The sequence below is a fragment of the Selaginella moellendorffii genome, unplaced genomic scaffold (assembly GCF_000143415.4).
Source record: "Selaginella moellendorffii unplaced genomic scaffold, v1.0 SELMOscaffold_6, whole genome shotgun sequence".
Classification (NCBI taxonomy): Eukaryota; Viridiplantae; Streptophyta; class Lycopodiopsida; order Selaginellales; family Selaginellaceae; genus Selaginella; species Selaginella moellendorffii.
In genome coordinates, this window is record NW_003314267.1 from 2282256 (window position 1) to 2294856 (window position 12601).

The 12601-nt window shown below is 47.0% G+C and overlaps 4 protein-coding genes across 15 annotated transcripts; 2 read left to right on the forward strand and 2 right to left on the reverse strand.

The window, feature by feature from the left end:
- Window positions 1-42: 42 nt before the first annotated feature.
- Window positions 43-2665, reverse strand: LOC9636011 (origin of replication complex subunit 4). Of its 8 annotated transcripts, none has more exons than XM_024670840.1 (16): window positions 2570-2665; window positions 2426-2495; window positions 2312-2368; window positions 2199-2246; window positions 2091-2141; window positions 1997-2040; window positions 1874-1937; window positions 1733-1822; window positions 1595-1686; window positions 1459-1543; window positions 1323-1408; window positions 1195-1274; window positions 1050-1142; window positions 945-1000; window positions 752-895; window positions 49-696 (listed from the first exon to the last, which is right to left on the reverse strand). In XM_024670840.1, the coding sequence occupies exons 1-16, from the start codon at window positions 2662-2664 to the stop codon at window positions 607-609; spliced, it is 1245 nt and encodes a 414-aa protein (XP_024526608.1). In that variant the 5' UTR covers window position 2665; the 3' UTR covers window positions 49-606. The 8 variants fall into 8 exon arrangements, with proteins under 8 accessions (XP_024526602.1, XP_024526603.1, XP_024526608.1 ...); XM_024670838.1 differs by having other exon boundaries at window positions 49-614; window positions 666-696; window positions 2199-2380; window positions 2437-2516; XM_024670839.1 differs by having other exon boundaries at window positions 2426-2516.
- A 150-nt stretch (window positions 2666-2815) lies between these two features.
- Window positions 2816-4994, forward strand: LOC9636012 (flap endonuclease GEN-like 1). The gene is made up of 8 exons (XM_024670580.1): window positions 2816-3013; window positions 3064-3228; window positions 3282-3452; window positions 3505-3689; window positions 3763-4030; window positions 4084-4222; window positions 4280-4650; window positions 4728-4994. The coding sequence occupies exons 1-8, from the start codon at window positions 2816-2818 to the stop codon at window positions 4962-4964; spliced, it is 1734 nt and encodes a 577-aa protein (XP_024526348.1). The 3' UTR covers window positions 4965-4994.
- Window positions 4995-5058: 64 nt separating this feature from the next.
- Window positions 5059-6451, reverse strand: LOC9634650 (peroxidase 27). Of its 2 annotated transcripts, XM_002965899.2 has the most exons (5): window positions 6274-6449; window positions 6047-6213; window positions 5798-5983; window positions 5582-5744; window positions 5059-5531 (listed from the first exon to the last, which is right to left on the reverse strand). In XM_002965899.2, the coding sequence occupies exons 1-5, from the start codon at window positions 6335-6337 to the stop codon at window positions 5113-5115; spliced, it is 999 nt and encodes a 332-aa protein (XP_002965945.1). In that variant the 5' UTR covers window positions 6338-6449; the 3' UTR covers window positions 5059-5112. The 2 variants fall into 2 exon arrangements, with proteins under 2 accessions (XP_002965945.1, XP_024526353.1); XM_024670585.1 differs by having other exon boundaries at window positions 6047-6451.
- Window positions 6452-6950: 499 nt separating this feature from the next.
- Window positions 6951-9828, forward strand: LOC112344933 (xyloglucan-specific galacturonosyltransferase 1-like). Of its 4 annotated transcripts, none has more exons than XM_024670582.1 (6): window positions 6951-7025; window positions 7076-7161; window positions 7208-7253; window positions 7317-7494; window positions 7547-7792; window positions 7864-9828. In XM_024670582.1, the coding sequence occupies exon 6, from the start codon at window positions 8205-8207 to the stop codon at window positions 9693-9695; it is 1491 nt and encodes a 496-aa protein (XP_024526350.1). In that variant the 5' UTR covers window positions 6951-7025; window positions 7076-7161; window positions 7208-7253; window positions 7317-7494; window positions 7547-7792; window positions 7864-8204; the 3' UTR covers window positions 9696-9828. The 4 variants fall into 4 exon arrangements, with proteins under 4 accessions (XP_024526350.1, XP_024526351.1, XP_024526349.1 ...); XM_024670583.1 differs by having other exon boundaries at window positions 7317-7368; window positions 7428-7792; XM_024670581.1 differs by having other exon boundaries at window positions 7006-7025; window positions 7069-7161; window positions 7317-7792.
- The last annotated feature ends 2773 nt before the right edge of the window (window positions 9829-12601 follow it).

The following is a 12601-nucleotide window of genomic DNA, read 5'->3' on the forward strand; positions in this document are numbered from 1 at the left end:
TCCTTCTGTAAATCACAACTTCTCACAGAGGAAGAGAGAAAATCCGAATGGAGGTTGGTATCTCTACATTTGACATGAAAGTATCTTTTCTTTGGACAATGTTGGAGAGGATCTAGAGCTAGAGGTGATTAATCCATTTCTCTAACACTCACTCATAGTGAATTGCTACAGGACATCCTGTCGCTGAAGAAAAAGCTTTAGATACGTGCTGCCGATGATAATCTTCCTGTGTCTCTCAGGAGTTTCCAATAGCTTAGCTCGAAGTATCCTTCAATCCAGAGTGTTAGAACTTATGAATCATAGATACGGCTGTGAAGCAAACGATATTCATCCTGCCGATCTTAATGAAGCCGAAGGTACCAAGTTTCACCTTTCAAGTTCTCTTCATAAAACCAGCTTTCGTATTTGCAGGACGCAGTGGTCGAGCTGGTCGGCCAGCAAATGCTTTGACACTGTATGCCGGCCGAGGAAGACTGCGGTCTATCGCCAACGTCATGAAAGCTTCTGGCTGTGATGGATGCTTTCCTTGCCCAAGGTTCACAAAAGGAACCAGAAGCGTATCAGGCGAGAGCTAGCGCGTGAATGACTTGCAAGTTTTCCCAGTCTTTAAGCTTCTGCAGAAACGTTCCAGGAGAAAGTTATAAGGGAGAACATTGACAAGTCACCTGGTTGTGAGTACCACTGACGCAATGTAGCCTGCAGACCAAACATTCTAAGTTAGTCTTTCATTGCAGCGTGTTAGCAAACGTACCGGACAAACTGGACTGGCCTCGAGGCCTTGCTCAAGCTCCTCAAAAGAGATGAGCATTTTCACAGGTCTTAAATGTGACAAGCTGCTCACAGCTTTTCCATCCGAGTACCCAATAAGCTCGCGCTCCAACAAGTGCTCAAAGGCCTACTCCATGTAAAACATTTGGTTAGGAGCTTTTCAGGAAATTGAAAACCTTGTAAGCAGCCTTTTTCGAATAGGAATCGGAACTCTTATAACCATCTTGATACTCTGCAAGAACAATTTGAGCGAGAATATGGTTTAAGTCAGTGGCTCTTACCTTTGAAAACAGAGTTGAAGGTATAGGTGTCACGCTCTTTGTTCTCCAGACGCTTCATTGATGTAAGCAGAAAAAGCTCGAGCACAGACAAATCTATATGAGTAAACCATTAGATGAAATATACGAGAGCCATTTCAGCAGCTACCAGCAAGTGCGCAAATTGTCGGTGGATGTTTTGGTGTTGTAGACTTGGTGTTTTTTAAGTAGTCCAACAGGTTCCGAAAGCTACATAGAAGTTGAAAATCAATGAACTGTAATGAATAGCTTACTCACACTGAGTCAATAATATTTCTTGGACTAGAATCAAGTGCTGCCAGCTTATTCACGAGCTCTTTCGTGGTCTCCATTTGTAGCCAGGCCTAAGAAACAACGAGGACTTCTAATTTTCACAAGAAAGAGAGGCTACTACCGAGATTTTTGCGTTGAAAGCGTTGGCATGCTGAGCCAGGTTTGCAGATGAATCGACTGGAATAACTAGTACCGTTTCCAGAAACCTGACGACAGAGCAGAAATATGTACTAAAATTTGATGAAATGAAAGCTTACCTGGTGATCTCTTCACTAGCAGGAGGAAGAAAAAGGATCTTGCGTTGTGAAAAACGAGATCTCACTCGTTTTTCTAAGAGTTGGTCGGCATCCTAGAGAGGAACAATAAGAGAAAGAGTTTCTAAGATATATATATACCAGTCTGCAGCTGATACCAATTACAGCTGCTTGGGAAGAGGGCGATTGCAACAGATCCAACAAGTTGTACAGAAGGGACTGCTTTGGTTTCTGCAAACAAGAGACAAGGTAGATGCAAGAACTAGTTTCAGCAAAAAAAACCTGCGCAAAAAGATCGAATTCGTCCAGAACAAGAACAAGGGCCTTGTGAGAGAAAGAAAACTGCCTGGGAGGACACTTAAGCACATAAAAATGGAACCTTGGTCACGTAAAAGAGGCACGTACTCCAGAATAACAGTCAGGAATCGCAAGTTCTCCTCAAAGGATGCCTGCGGGGAGAAAGAGCGTGAATAAACGAAAATAATTCCAAAGAACTCACAGCTTTGGAAAACTCGAGCTCGTGTTCCACGCATAGTTGCTTTGCAATCTCCTGTCATCAACATCACTCAAAACGTTATTCGTGAAAAGCGAGAGACTTCATACATACCTTTAAAGCACTTCGATCATCGGCATGTAAAAGACCATTCAGCCTAACCTGAGAACGAAAACAACAGAACAAAAGTTTTAGAGGTGAGATAACAAACAAAAGATCTTCCCTACGATCGAAATTCGATCCGGAAAAGTCTCCTGGATTTCTCTCAAAACGTGCTCGAGCACCTACATTGGGTGCTAATGTTAAAACCAGAAAGAAACCAATGTAGCTAGAACGGGTACCATGGATTTACCACAGCCTCGGGGCCCAAGAAGCAACGCTGAATTGTTGCACGCTTGACAAATCGTGTGCCTGAAAAGATCATACAGTTTCCTGGAGAGGAAAAAAGTTGCGCCGAGCGACCAAAACTCGAAAATTCGCCCCACCTTCGATTCTCCTCGGCGCTTGCGAACACCGGAGACGCTCGCGGATCGTAGAGCCGGCAACGGAGAATCTGCATTGCCGCGTCCAGAAGAGCCATCGTAAACCCAAGAACCCTAAAAATGAAAATGCTCTTAGCTACGTGGCAGGGGAATCTGTCCACCTCTGTTGCCACGTCGACTGACATGTCACAACACTTGGAGAGACGTTATAGAGAAGGGGGAAAGTTTAGGGCAGCTAGAAAGGAATCCATGGGCGTTGGGGGAGGATTTTGGGAGCTCATCAAGCCGCTGCGCCATAGCTCCGAAGATCTGTCAACGCTTCAGGATAAGCGCCTCGCAATCGATCTGTCCCATTGGATCGTCCAGCAGGAGGCCGTGCTCAAAGACAGGGCGCGCAAGCCTCACTTGCGTCTTTTGTTCTTCCGCGTCGTCACGCTTGTTGCCAAGGCAAGATTGCCGGTTTTTCTGCTCGATTTCTCAAGAAATTTTCACTCCAGGTCGGTGCATTGCCTGTTTTCGTGGTGGATGGAGACGCGCCATTGCTGAAGCTGCCTGCGAGGATCGAGCGCTTCAGTCGCTTTTCCGGAATTCCCGCCGCTCAGCTGAATGGAGGTGATAATCATCGGAATCGGGCTTTCCTCGAGAATGTAGAAGAGTGTGTGGTAAGTTTTCTTACGTCCATGAAGATTTTCTTCACGAAAGTTTCTCTCTATAGGAACTTCTGGGCTTGCTCAACGTACCGGTGTTACGTGCAACGAGCGAGGCGGAAGCCTTGTGTGCGGAGCTGGAGCGAAATGGCGTTGTAGACGCTTGTGTGACACCCGACAGTGATGCATTTCTTCACGGTGCGAGGTGTGTGATTCAAACCTTGCAAGCGGACATCAAAGTAAGGTGGGGATTCTTCTCTAAAGCTGCTGTAATTGTGGGAAGTCTGACAGAAACCTCTTGTGGAGTCATATCTTGCTTCAGACATCAGACTTGCGTTGCAACTCGAACGAGAACATCTTATTGCGTTAGCTCTCCTCGTAGGTTGCGACTACAATTTGCGTGGAATACCTGGTGTTGGCTACAGCAATGCAATGCGCCTGGTTCAGCATTTTTCTAAAGACGAGATCCTTGACAAGTAAGCCGGTTTTTTATTTTTTATTTTTGTTGTCTTATTGCTATCGATCTTAATTTCCTTGCTAATGGATCAGTCTTCGAAAATGGGGAAGGCGTGAGTATCCATCACCAGAAGTTATAGGAAAACTAAGTGATTCGGCAAATGGATTCGACAGCAAAGAAGGAGATGATGCTGCATTGCATCTTGGACGAAGAAAAGATTCTCATTGTTCTATGTGTGGGCATCCCGGGAACAAGAAACTTCATACCAAGCTAGGCTGTGAAGATTGCGGGTCATTGAACACTGCCGGATGCTCTCAAAAAGCGAAGAACTTCAAGTGTGGCTGCGGGAGTTGCGCACAGGTATCATATGTAAGATGCCTTTTGCGCCAGGTTTCTAACACTGTTGTTTGCAGGATCGAAGAAGAAAGAAGCATGAGAAAGATGTGACATGGTGGTCAAATCTCCGTGCAAAAATTTCTGCGATTGAAGACTTCCCAAACGAAGAAATTATTGAGATTTTTCTGAATACTGGGGCCACTAGTTATCTTAGAGGTTCGTACAGACGCTTTACAAACATACGTGTGAGCATCAACTTTTATCATGTTTCAGAAGGGCAATCCTTGGATCTTCGCTGGGAAGCTCCTCAAATGGAACCTCTAGAACTATTTCTCGGTTCGCATTTACATTGGGATGTAAGTTATATTCGCAAGAAGGCACTTCCACTACTGTCGCACTATTGTCTGAAGTCCATCGCCGAAGGTCCTTCAATGGCCCTTCTCAACGGTCGATATACCCCTACCTCTATACTGAAACTCAAAACGAACGTGGGAAAACCACTGTACGTAGTGAAGTGGAATGCGGTGGATAGCTTTGGCGGGCCCGGTGGAGAAACGAATGAGGATTCCATTACAACTGACGAACAGATTTCGTTAATCAAAAGAGCTTGTCCGGCTCTTGTTTCGAAGTTTGAAGATCAGCAGGTAAACTGTTTCTTACTCAGTTATACAATCTTTTCTTTCTTTCTTTCTTTCTTTTTTGTTTTTTTATGTTGTTTTAGAAGTTCAAGAGACCGACTAGACGGAAAAAGAAAGAACCCGATCCAGATCAAAGGAGTATCATGTCCTTCTTCAAAGTAAAGTCCAAACAAGTTTCTTGGGAAGGAAGTGGCGTAGAGCTGTTGGCACCCACGGCTTTTCGTAAGGAATCTAACTCCTTGTCAAGCAAGCAAATTATAGACCTGGACTCGTCGGATGAAGATGATGTTCGGGTATCTGTCAAGAGGCGGCTATTTTGATAAGATCGGGTATGTGAACGTCGTTTTCTTCGTCTTCTTTGTTTCTGTTTTTCCTTTTTTTGTTTTAACAACTTCTTGTTCTGGTGGTCAGGCATCTAATTAAATAGGTGCCAGCACCGAAAGTACAAAATTATTAGAACGAGGCGTTTTACGGGTTCACAAAAGCGCACTGTTTTCTAATTTGGCTCGGAGGTTCTCCTGGACGTCCCGTGAGTACGCCAATCCTGCCCATCTTGGTCATAGAGAATCCAAACTGGGACTTGAAAATGATAGGAGCGCTAGCACCCGTTTGAACAAGGCTTCGAGCACCAGCGTCAGTCAGCAACGCCGCGTCCGATTTGAAGAGGCCCTGTTTGGCGAGTACCGCCTGGAAGTAGTGACTGTCGAAGTTGAGGCTGCTATTGGGATCCATTTCTACGGTGGTTACTGTATCTCTTGGCGGGCAGAAGCCTCTCAGCTTGTTGGCATAAGCTGCGTCCAGTGTGGGATCGATAGCATTGTTACCAGCGGCATCGTAAATGCGGCTCGAGAAAGCACCACAGTGACCTCTTCCAATGGTATGTGCAGCTGTGGCAATATTATCAGCGAAGACTGCTACTGAGTTATGTGATACGTACCTGACAGGGCAACAAGATCAACCTTGTCGAGGTTCTTTTTCTGGAACATGCTGAGAAGCTGAGTGAAGTTTGCAGAAGGTGGTGGCAAATCCGTCGTCTCGTTGGCATGACTTTGGACTCCGTCGCGGCGACCAGTTGGAACTGGCCACCAAGGTCCACCAATCTGAATCGAAACCGTTAGAACTTTGAGCGACTGATCCTGGTCATTTTGCTTACAGCTACAACACTGTCGCGTGCCGCCAGAGCAAGAATATCAGCACAAGAGACTACATTGGGACAAACTTTCTCCACCGCGGCTTTTGCTGCGTCGATCACCTCGAAACCTCTCAAGCTGAGATTTGGAATGGCATTTCTCTCGGCGTCATTGTTTGGAGACTTGAGCAGCACCGAAGCTTCAGTACCCTGGCAACAGGACAACATTTTTCAGTTATCCATACAAAACTACTTGGAAAGATGACTACACACCCTGACGAAAGCGTCATGAAAATGCATCCGGAGGAGGCCCGCTGCTAAAGTACGGTCGGCAGCAACAGAACCATTTACAATTTTTTGGATAATAACTTCTGGATTTTGATTGCAGATTCCGGGACGATTGTAGTAACCCAACATCAACGGAGAAAATATGTTTTGCGCTGGGAACGACGGAAAGCCACCAAATTTATCTCTTGGGAAGAACGAAGGAAAATTCATACCATTGCTCGCAGCAATCAGGCAGCATGATATTACCACCAGAACGACGGAATTCGCTGCAGCCATTACCTCCTGTCTCACGAGAAGCAGAAACAGGAAACGAGGAGGTAAGGATCAATCAGCTTGATTCATTTGCAGATGTTTTCTTCTCTTGCAGTGTGAGCCTTTTATAGCTGCAAGTTTCCTCGGCTAACGTTCGCACAATCATATTCATATGGAGGTGGACACGAAACTTGAGCCTTTAACAAGAGTTCGATCGTGGATGGCGTGCGACTCCCACGTTTCCTTGTTTGAATTCGAATTTTTAAATTGTGGCGCGAATTATTGTGAGGCCTCTAAGCGAACATCGAGTCATACAGGTATGCTGCCTACTTTTTCCACGATTAATGTTTCTTTTTGTTTTTCCGAGAGATCAGCAGCTGATTCAATGAAAACTTGCTTCATTTCCTATGATACTGCAGCTGAAACTAATGTACTCTACGCGGCTCAAGTTAAACGGAAGCTAAATGATTTATTGACGCTCTATTATTGTACACGCGATTTCAGTAACCTCATAGTGGTCAAAATTTTCTAATAGATTAGTCCCCTGCTAGATCTTATAGTTTTGTTTGCTGTTTCCAGCGAAGCGAAGACCGCACGCCCAGGTCGATCGGGTCTACCACGTCTCGTAAAGTAAAGGTACAGACGTGACTGTTGCGGTTACTAAACAAAGTCTGCAAACACGCAGCGTCACGATGTCTGGGAGATGAGAAAGGTCTTGTTAGCTTTATATTTTTCTCGCTGATGCCTTTGTGAAGGTTTCAGAGAACGGGACTTCACCACCAAATAGGAATCCGCAGCGTTTTAGAGGAATGCGGACCTAAAGTCCGATTCAATGTTTAGTTGGGAAGGTACGACATAGTTTGGATACCTCTTTCCGACCCGGGTGTTAAACAGGCAAACAGAAGCTGGTTGTTGACGGAACAAGTCTTCAAGGCTGACGGTACACCAGACGTTCTTCTACTTGCTCGAATGTCTGACGAGATGTTTACTGTAAACGCTGCAGAATAGCTGTGGAAAATGGAAGACTTGTACAGAACTTTGCCGGAAGCACAAAGGTGATTTTGTTCACGTTCTGTCATTATTTGACAGGAAAAGGTTCATTTCGAGGCAGCAGTCAACCGTGGTTGACGTGCCAGTGCAATCCAGTGCTCATTCATTGCGAGAGATCAAGTAGAAGGCAAGTATGTGCTGTTTAGATCCGGTTTACTTTTCTAATCGCAATTTCATTGGAAGACGAGCTCGAGCGCGTTGAGAGGCTCGAAAGCAAGCCCGAAGCCAACTTGCTCGACAGTGATGGCGAGAAACGAGAACTAAGAAACTTCGAGCTTACAGGGAGTACGAAGAATTACTTCTTTACTGGCGAAGGTCTATTCTGAAAAGCTTGTACGCTAAAAGTCGCCAGGAATCCTTTGCTGCTTTTGGAGGCGAATAGAAAAATGTGACGCGCTATGGGCGGCAGCACGAGAAGAATCGGCTTCGGTGGGTTATTGAGCTTTCCAGCTGTCTGATTAAAATGTGTTTTCAACGTTGGTAACATGGCTTGCTCGCAGGCTATCACGTACAAGCAAGCAGCGTCACGGGAAGCAATATAAACAAGTCTTCGTCAAGAACTAGCCAGGGATTGTGAAAGGCAAGAAATGGAAACTTGGGGGGCTTAATCGCGAGGAAATCTCCCGTTTGCTGGTAATTACCAGCATTCGTATCTGGAAAGATCCGGGTCAGCGACGAGAAAGAGAAAGCGTTACGCAAGCTTTGTCCGCGCAGTGCATGCACTGAAGTAACGGGGGTGGATCAAAGTTGGTTGAGCTGGAACTTGAATGCTCCGGTCACTCTTGGTGGGCGTTTGATGAAAAGGAAGGCGAGGATCTGTCATCGACGAAGAAGATGATCGATGGTCGTCGCCAGGGATCAGGCTATGGTAGTACAGCGCAGGACGATGGCAATGCCGTTAACTCGACTCGTTCTCGCCACTTTGTTCGCCGTTTGGGTGGTATGGAACTTCGTACCTCTGGAGCAGCTCCAATCCTTCACTGCTCCACCAGCGGCAGAGATCAGATTTAGCCACAGCGTAGAGCAGCACTACAAGTTCTCGGGCCACAACGATGGTGGTTCCTTGTCCGAGGAGATGGAACTGGGCTGGAAGAAGAAGGAGATCATCGACAGCTTGAGGGGTGGAAGTGATACATCGTCACGGGTGGTTTCATCGGGTTCCCCCTGTTCCGGCCGAGCTATCTACATTTACAAGCTCCCGGAGAGATTCAATCGGGCTATACTCGAGCAATGCGGGACATTTCTCCCGTGGTTCAGCATGTGTGACTACTTCACAAACTCGGGTATGGGAGTCCCAGTGCAGAGCTCCAGTTCTTCGGTCCTAGCACCAGCAGGGAAGTGGTTCCAGACCAACCAGTACGCTCTCGACGTTCTCTTCCACCAGAGGCTACTCCACTATCCATGCCTCACGGACTCTCCAGAGGAAGCGTCGCTCTTCTACGTTCCATACTACGCCGGCCTTGACGTTCTCAGGTACCACTACACCAACGAGACGCTGGAGCAGAAGAACGAGCTCGGGCTGGAAGTGATGGATCTCCTCAAGCGGCAGCAGTGGTGGTGGCGGAGGAATGGCAGGGACCATCTCTTGGTGATGGGAAAGATCACCTGGGACTTTCGCAGGAACAACGAGACAATGTGGGGGAACACGCTGCTCAAGATGGCCGAGTTCGAGAACATGACCAAGCTTCTCCTGGAGCGAGATCCCTTCGAGCCAAACGAGATCGCAGTGCCACACCCGACTTACTTCCACCCGAGCTCCGACTCCGACATAAGCACCTGGATCTCACGCATCGCTTCCTCCAGCAGGGACAATCTCGTCAGCTTCGCCGGGATGCCGAGGGACCCCGAGCACCTCCGGACTCACCTCATCAACCAGTGCAAGGATCGCCCAGATCGCTGCAAGCTGCTGGCCTGCTCGGGGAATCTGTGCGACAGTCCGGAACCGACCATGGAGCTGTTCTTGAGCTCCCAGTTTTGCATGCAGCCGCCGGGGGACAGTGCCACCCGACGCTCGGTCTTCGATTCTCTCATCGCCGGGTGTATCCCAGTGTTGTTCGACGCCGACACCGCTTACTTCCAGTATGCGTGGCACCTTCCCGAGGACTCGTCCTCGTACTCGGTGTTCGTGTCGGCCAGCGATGTCAAGAGGCGGAGAGTGGACGTGGTGGACGTGGTGGAGCACGTCTCTCCCAGGCAGAGGCTGCTCATGAGGAGGAAGATTATCGAGGAGATTGTTCCGGGGTTGCTCTACGCGCAGCCGGGGACGAGGCTGCTCAAGTACCGGGATGCGTTTGACACCACCATCGCCAGGTTGTTGCAAAAAGGTAAATAACTACATGCATGTAAATTGGATCGGTCATAAGAAATCTAGAGCTGGATTAGATTTAGAGTTGGATTTCCTCTAAATCTATAACCACAATTTTTCTTTAAAAATCCAGATAAAGGGATATCCTATGATACCAGGATATTCTTGGTACAGCCATTACACCGGATAGAAATATCTCCTCGGCGCAGTTAAACTTTCTCTAATTCTTTTGTAATCAGTGTTTGACCTTGCTGCTTACCAACTAGCTAAACATCAAACAAGCCCTGTGCTCACAGAAAAAAGAGAGTTACTTATCTATCAGTCAATCCCTCCTGGGGACAAGATAAATTGACCAGCACAAAACAAATCCCTTATTCATTTTGGCAACTTGTAGATATTGGGGGAGTACACCTCTGTACCTGGGGTAGGTGGCCTAGTAAAAATTGCATTATATTGCAATATATATATATATATATATATATCAATTTCATACACATGTGTGTTTGAATTGTTTAAACATGCATATGATTCATCTTTTATATATAAATTTTTAATCTATGTCAATTCATTTGCCACATCACCATCTTCTTTTTTGTAATTTAAATTTGGCAAGAATGGCAAGAATGAGTCGTGAGATGATTTAAACCTGGCATCCTAGATGGAGCTTGATGTTCAATGGCTACATGCAATGGGGTCCAATCTAGAGTCTAGCCCATCTTTACCTCAGAATAAGCAAGAATCGTGCCATATGCATTGCAATATAGCACTCAAACTCCTCACCAAAAGTTTTGATCCAAGGGACTAGAATGTCATAGCATTCATAAGCGATTGGTAGAGATTGTGGCTGGCAAGTTGGATGAGCTAGAGTGTGTGATTCTGCTGTTGGGCAACACGTTCTAAGCATTTCCACCCAATTGTATCTGGCAATCTTAGACATGTTTATTTGTTATGGACAATCCTAGTTGACATGGGTTGGATTCATATCTGGCATTCTGCCAAATTATATTACACACAATCACGTTTCAATTGTTATGCATTATAATACTCTGTGCAATTGAAAAAAAAAAATACACATGTGTAAATAAAAAATGCACTCATGTGCAATTATATATTGATTGCCATATGATTGGGCATCAATATTATAGCATTCATTTTAAAAATGAGTAGCCTTTAAATAATAAATTTTTTTCTTAAAAATAAGAATTTTTTTAAAGGTTAGCAAAAAATTTCAAAAACACTTTTTGTTATCAAAACGAGGGTTTTAAACGAATTATGTTCGAACTGAAGCTTCATGGCGGAGGGGAAACGGGTCAAGGTAGGCGAAGTTCTTGTGGGTTTGGGTTCCGAAGAATGGAGCGTGCCAAGCGGCACGACAGTGAAAGAGGTGATCCAGATGATTCTCTCGTCACGGGGTTGTAGCAGCTCCAAAATAGTCCTCGAGGCGCATGTCGATCAGGATGGGAGCGTCATCCCTCTCCCCGACACTTTGAAGCTAACGGAGATCGAGGGCTGGAGATACAAAGCCAGAGCGGAGGTGGTGTTCAAACCTCGTCGGTTTGCAACTGGCGTCGCGATACAAGACCCCACTGAGTGCTTCTTTATCGAGCCCGAAGGCGCTCAAGCTCTGGCCGAGGACCTCGTCGCTGGCCGCTACTGTGTTGTGTGTGACCGAAGGCAGAGCGGGAAGACCACCCTGCTCTACGCGGTTGCGAAGAGATTGGAACAGTCGGGCTTGGTTCCGGTTTACATCGGGGGCTTGAGCAGCGCGGCCAAGGACTGGACTTCTTCAGATATGTGGAGAGACTTGTGCAGGAGGTTGCACCTTGCGTGCCCGGCTTTGTTTGCGGAACAGAAACACGAAGGGATGTGTGACGATATCGTCTTCATGAGCATGTTCCGCAAAACAGTGCGAGTCAGTTGCAAGGTGGTGGTCATTCTAGATGAAGCAGATACCCTGCTCAAGCTCGACCCTGGCTGCCTAGACGTCTTCTTCCATACAATCAAAGACATGAAGTCACAGAGGGCCTCCTACAACCTGTGGGCATTTGCTCTGGCTGGTGTCGAGACGATCAAAGACCTGCTCGAGGCACAGTATGACAGAAGAAGGCATGCAGCAAACGAAGGGTACCTTGAAAGCGCTGCACCGAGCAGATTGTCCCCTTTTCCGCATGACTTGTCACAAGCTTTGCGTCCGTTCACCGTGGAAGAATTGATCAGTCTCATGGAGCAGGCCAACGAGGAGCACGGAGGGAAGATTCTGCAGGTGGTGGAGGTGGCAACACACATCTGGCAACAGACTTCGGGGCACAAAGGATTGGTCGGGACTTGCCTGGCGTATATGATGCAGGAGGAAGCTTTTACGTTCAAGTCTTGGCTGGAACTGTCGGACTCGTTCAAGCTCGGCCGCCACCTCTTCGGACAGGCAACGTATGCCCGAATCATGTCCTTCTTCAGGACGACGTCCACCATCTCTCAAGCGCTGTACGATCTTCTGGTCAGCTTCCTCGGACAGGAGAAGCGCGAGCTACAGAGCGTGGTGCACCTCCGTGATTTGCTGGCTGAAGGCGTATTGACTGCCGTATCATCGGGAGACGATAAGTACCAAGTTAGCATATCGTCTCCGTTGCTTCGTACGGCCATACTTCGACGGTGTTCTATCTGCGGCCAGCAGGTCGACGATCCTCCATCACCTCGCCATCTTGTGAACCGAACTTGGCTCGTCCAGCAGGCAATCAGGACGCTCGACTACGACTGCATTTTCAGGTGAGCTTTGCGGCTTTCTTGTGTGCTCGTTCACCTTTTGATGTTTCCATGCAGGCCCGAGTGCTCCGAGTACTCCCATCAGTTCATTTTCATGTGCAGGGTCAAGGCAGTGCTGCAATCGGCCTACCCCTTTGTTGGTGCGGTTGTCCTCCCTGAGGTGAAGGAGGTTC

Excerpts from the sequence above, each read along its gene's own strand:
- LOC9636012 (XM_024670580.1), top strand. The coding sequence starts at position 2,816 with ATGGGCGTTGGGGGAGGATTTTGGGAGCTCATCAAGCCGCTGCGCCAT. Across the intron at positions 3,690-3,762 it reads AAAGACGAGATCCTTGACAA|TCTTCGAAAATGGGGAAGGC; the intron begins GTAAGCCGGTTT and ends CTAATGGATCAG. Across the intron at positions 4,651-4,727 it reads CGAAGTTTGAAGATCAGCAG|AAGTTCAAGAGACCGACTAG; the intron begins GTAAACTGTTTC and ends ATGTTGTTTTAG.
- LOC112344933 (XM_024670582.1), top strand. The coding sequence starts at position 8,205 with ATGGTCGTCGCCAGGGATCAGGCTATGGTAGTACAGCGCAGGACGATG.
- LOC9636011 (XM_024670832.1), bottom strand. The coding sequence starts at position 2,664 with ATGGCTCTTCTGGACGCGGCAATGCAGATTCTCCGTTGCCGGCTCTAC. Across the intron at positions 2,041-2,090 it reads AGCTCGAGTTTTCCAAAGCT|GCATCCTTTGAGGAGAACTT; the intron begins GTGAGTTCTTTG and ends TTCTCCCCGCAG. Across the intron at positions 697-751 it reads AGGCCAGTCCAGTTTGTCCG|GCTACATTGCGTCAGTGGTA; the intron begins GTACGTTTGCTA and ends TTTGGTCTGCAG.
- LOC9634650 (XM_024670585.1), bottom strand. The coding sequence starts at position 6,337 with ATGGCTGCAGCGAATTCCGTCGTTCTGGTGGTAATATCATGCTGCCTG. Across the intron at positions 5,984-6,046 it reads TTCATGACGCTTTCGTCAGG|GGTACTGAAGCTTCGGTGCT; the intron begins GTGTGTAGTCAT and ends TCCTGTTGCCAG. Across the intron at positions 5,532-5,581 it reads TGATCTTGTTGCCCTGTCAG|CTGCACATACCATTGGAAGA; the intron begins GTACGTATCACA and ends ATATTGCCACAG.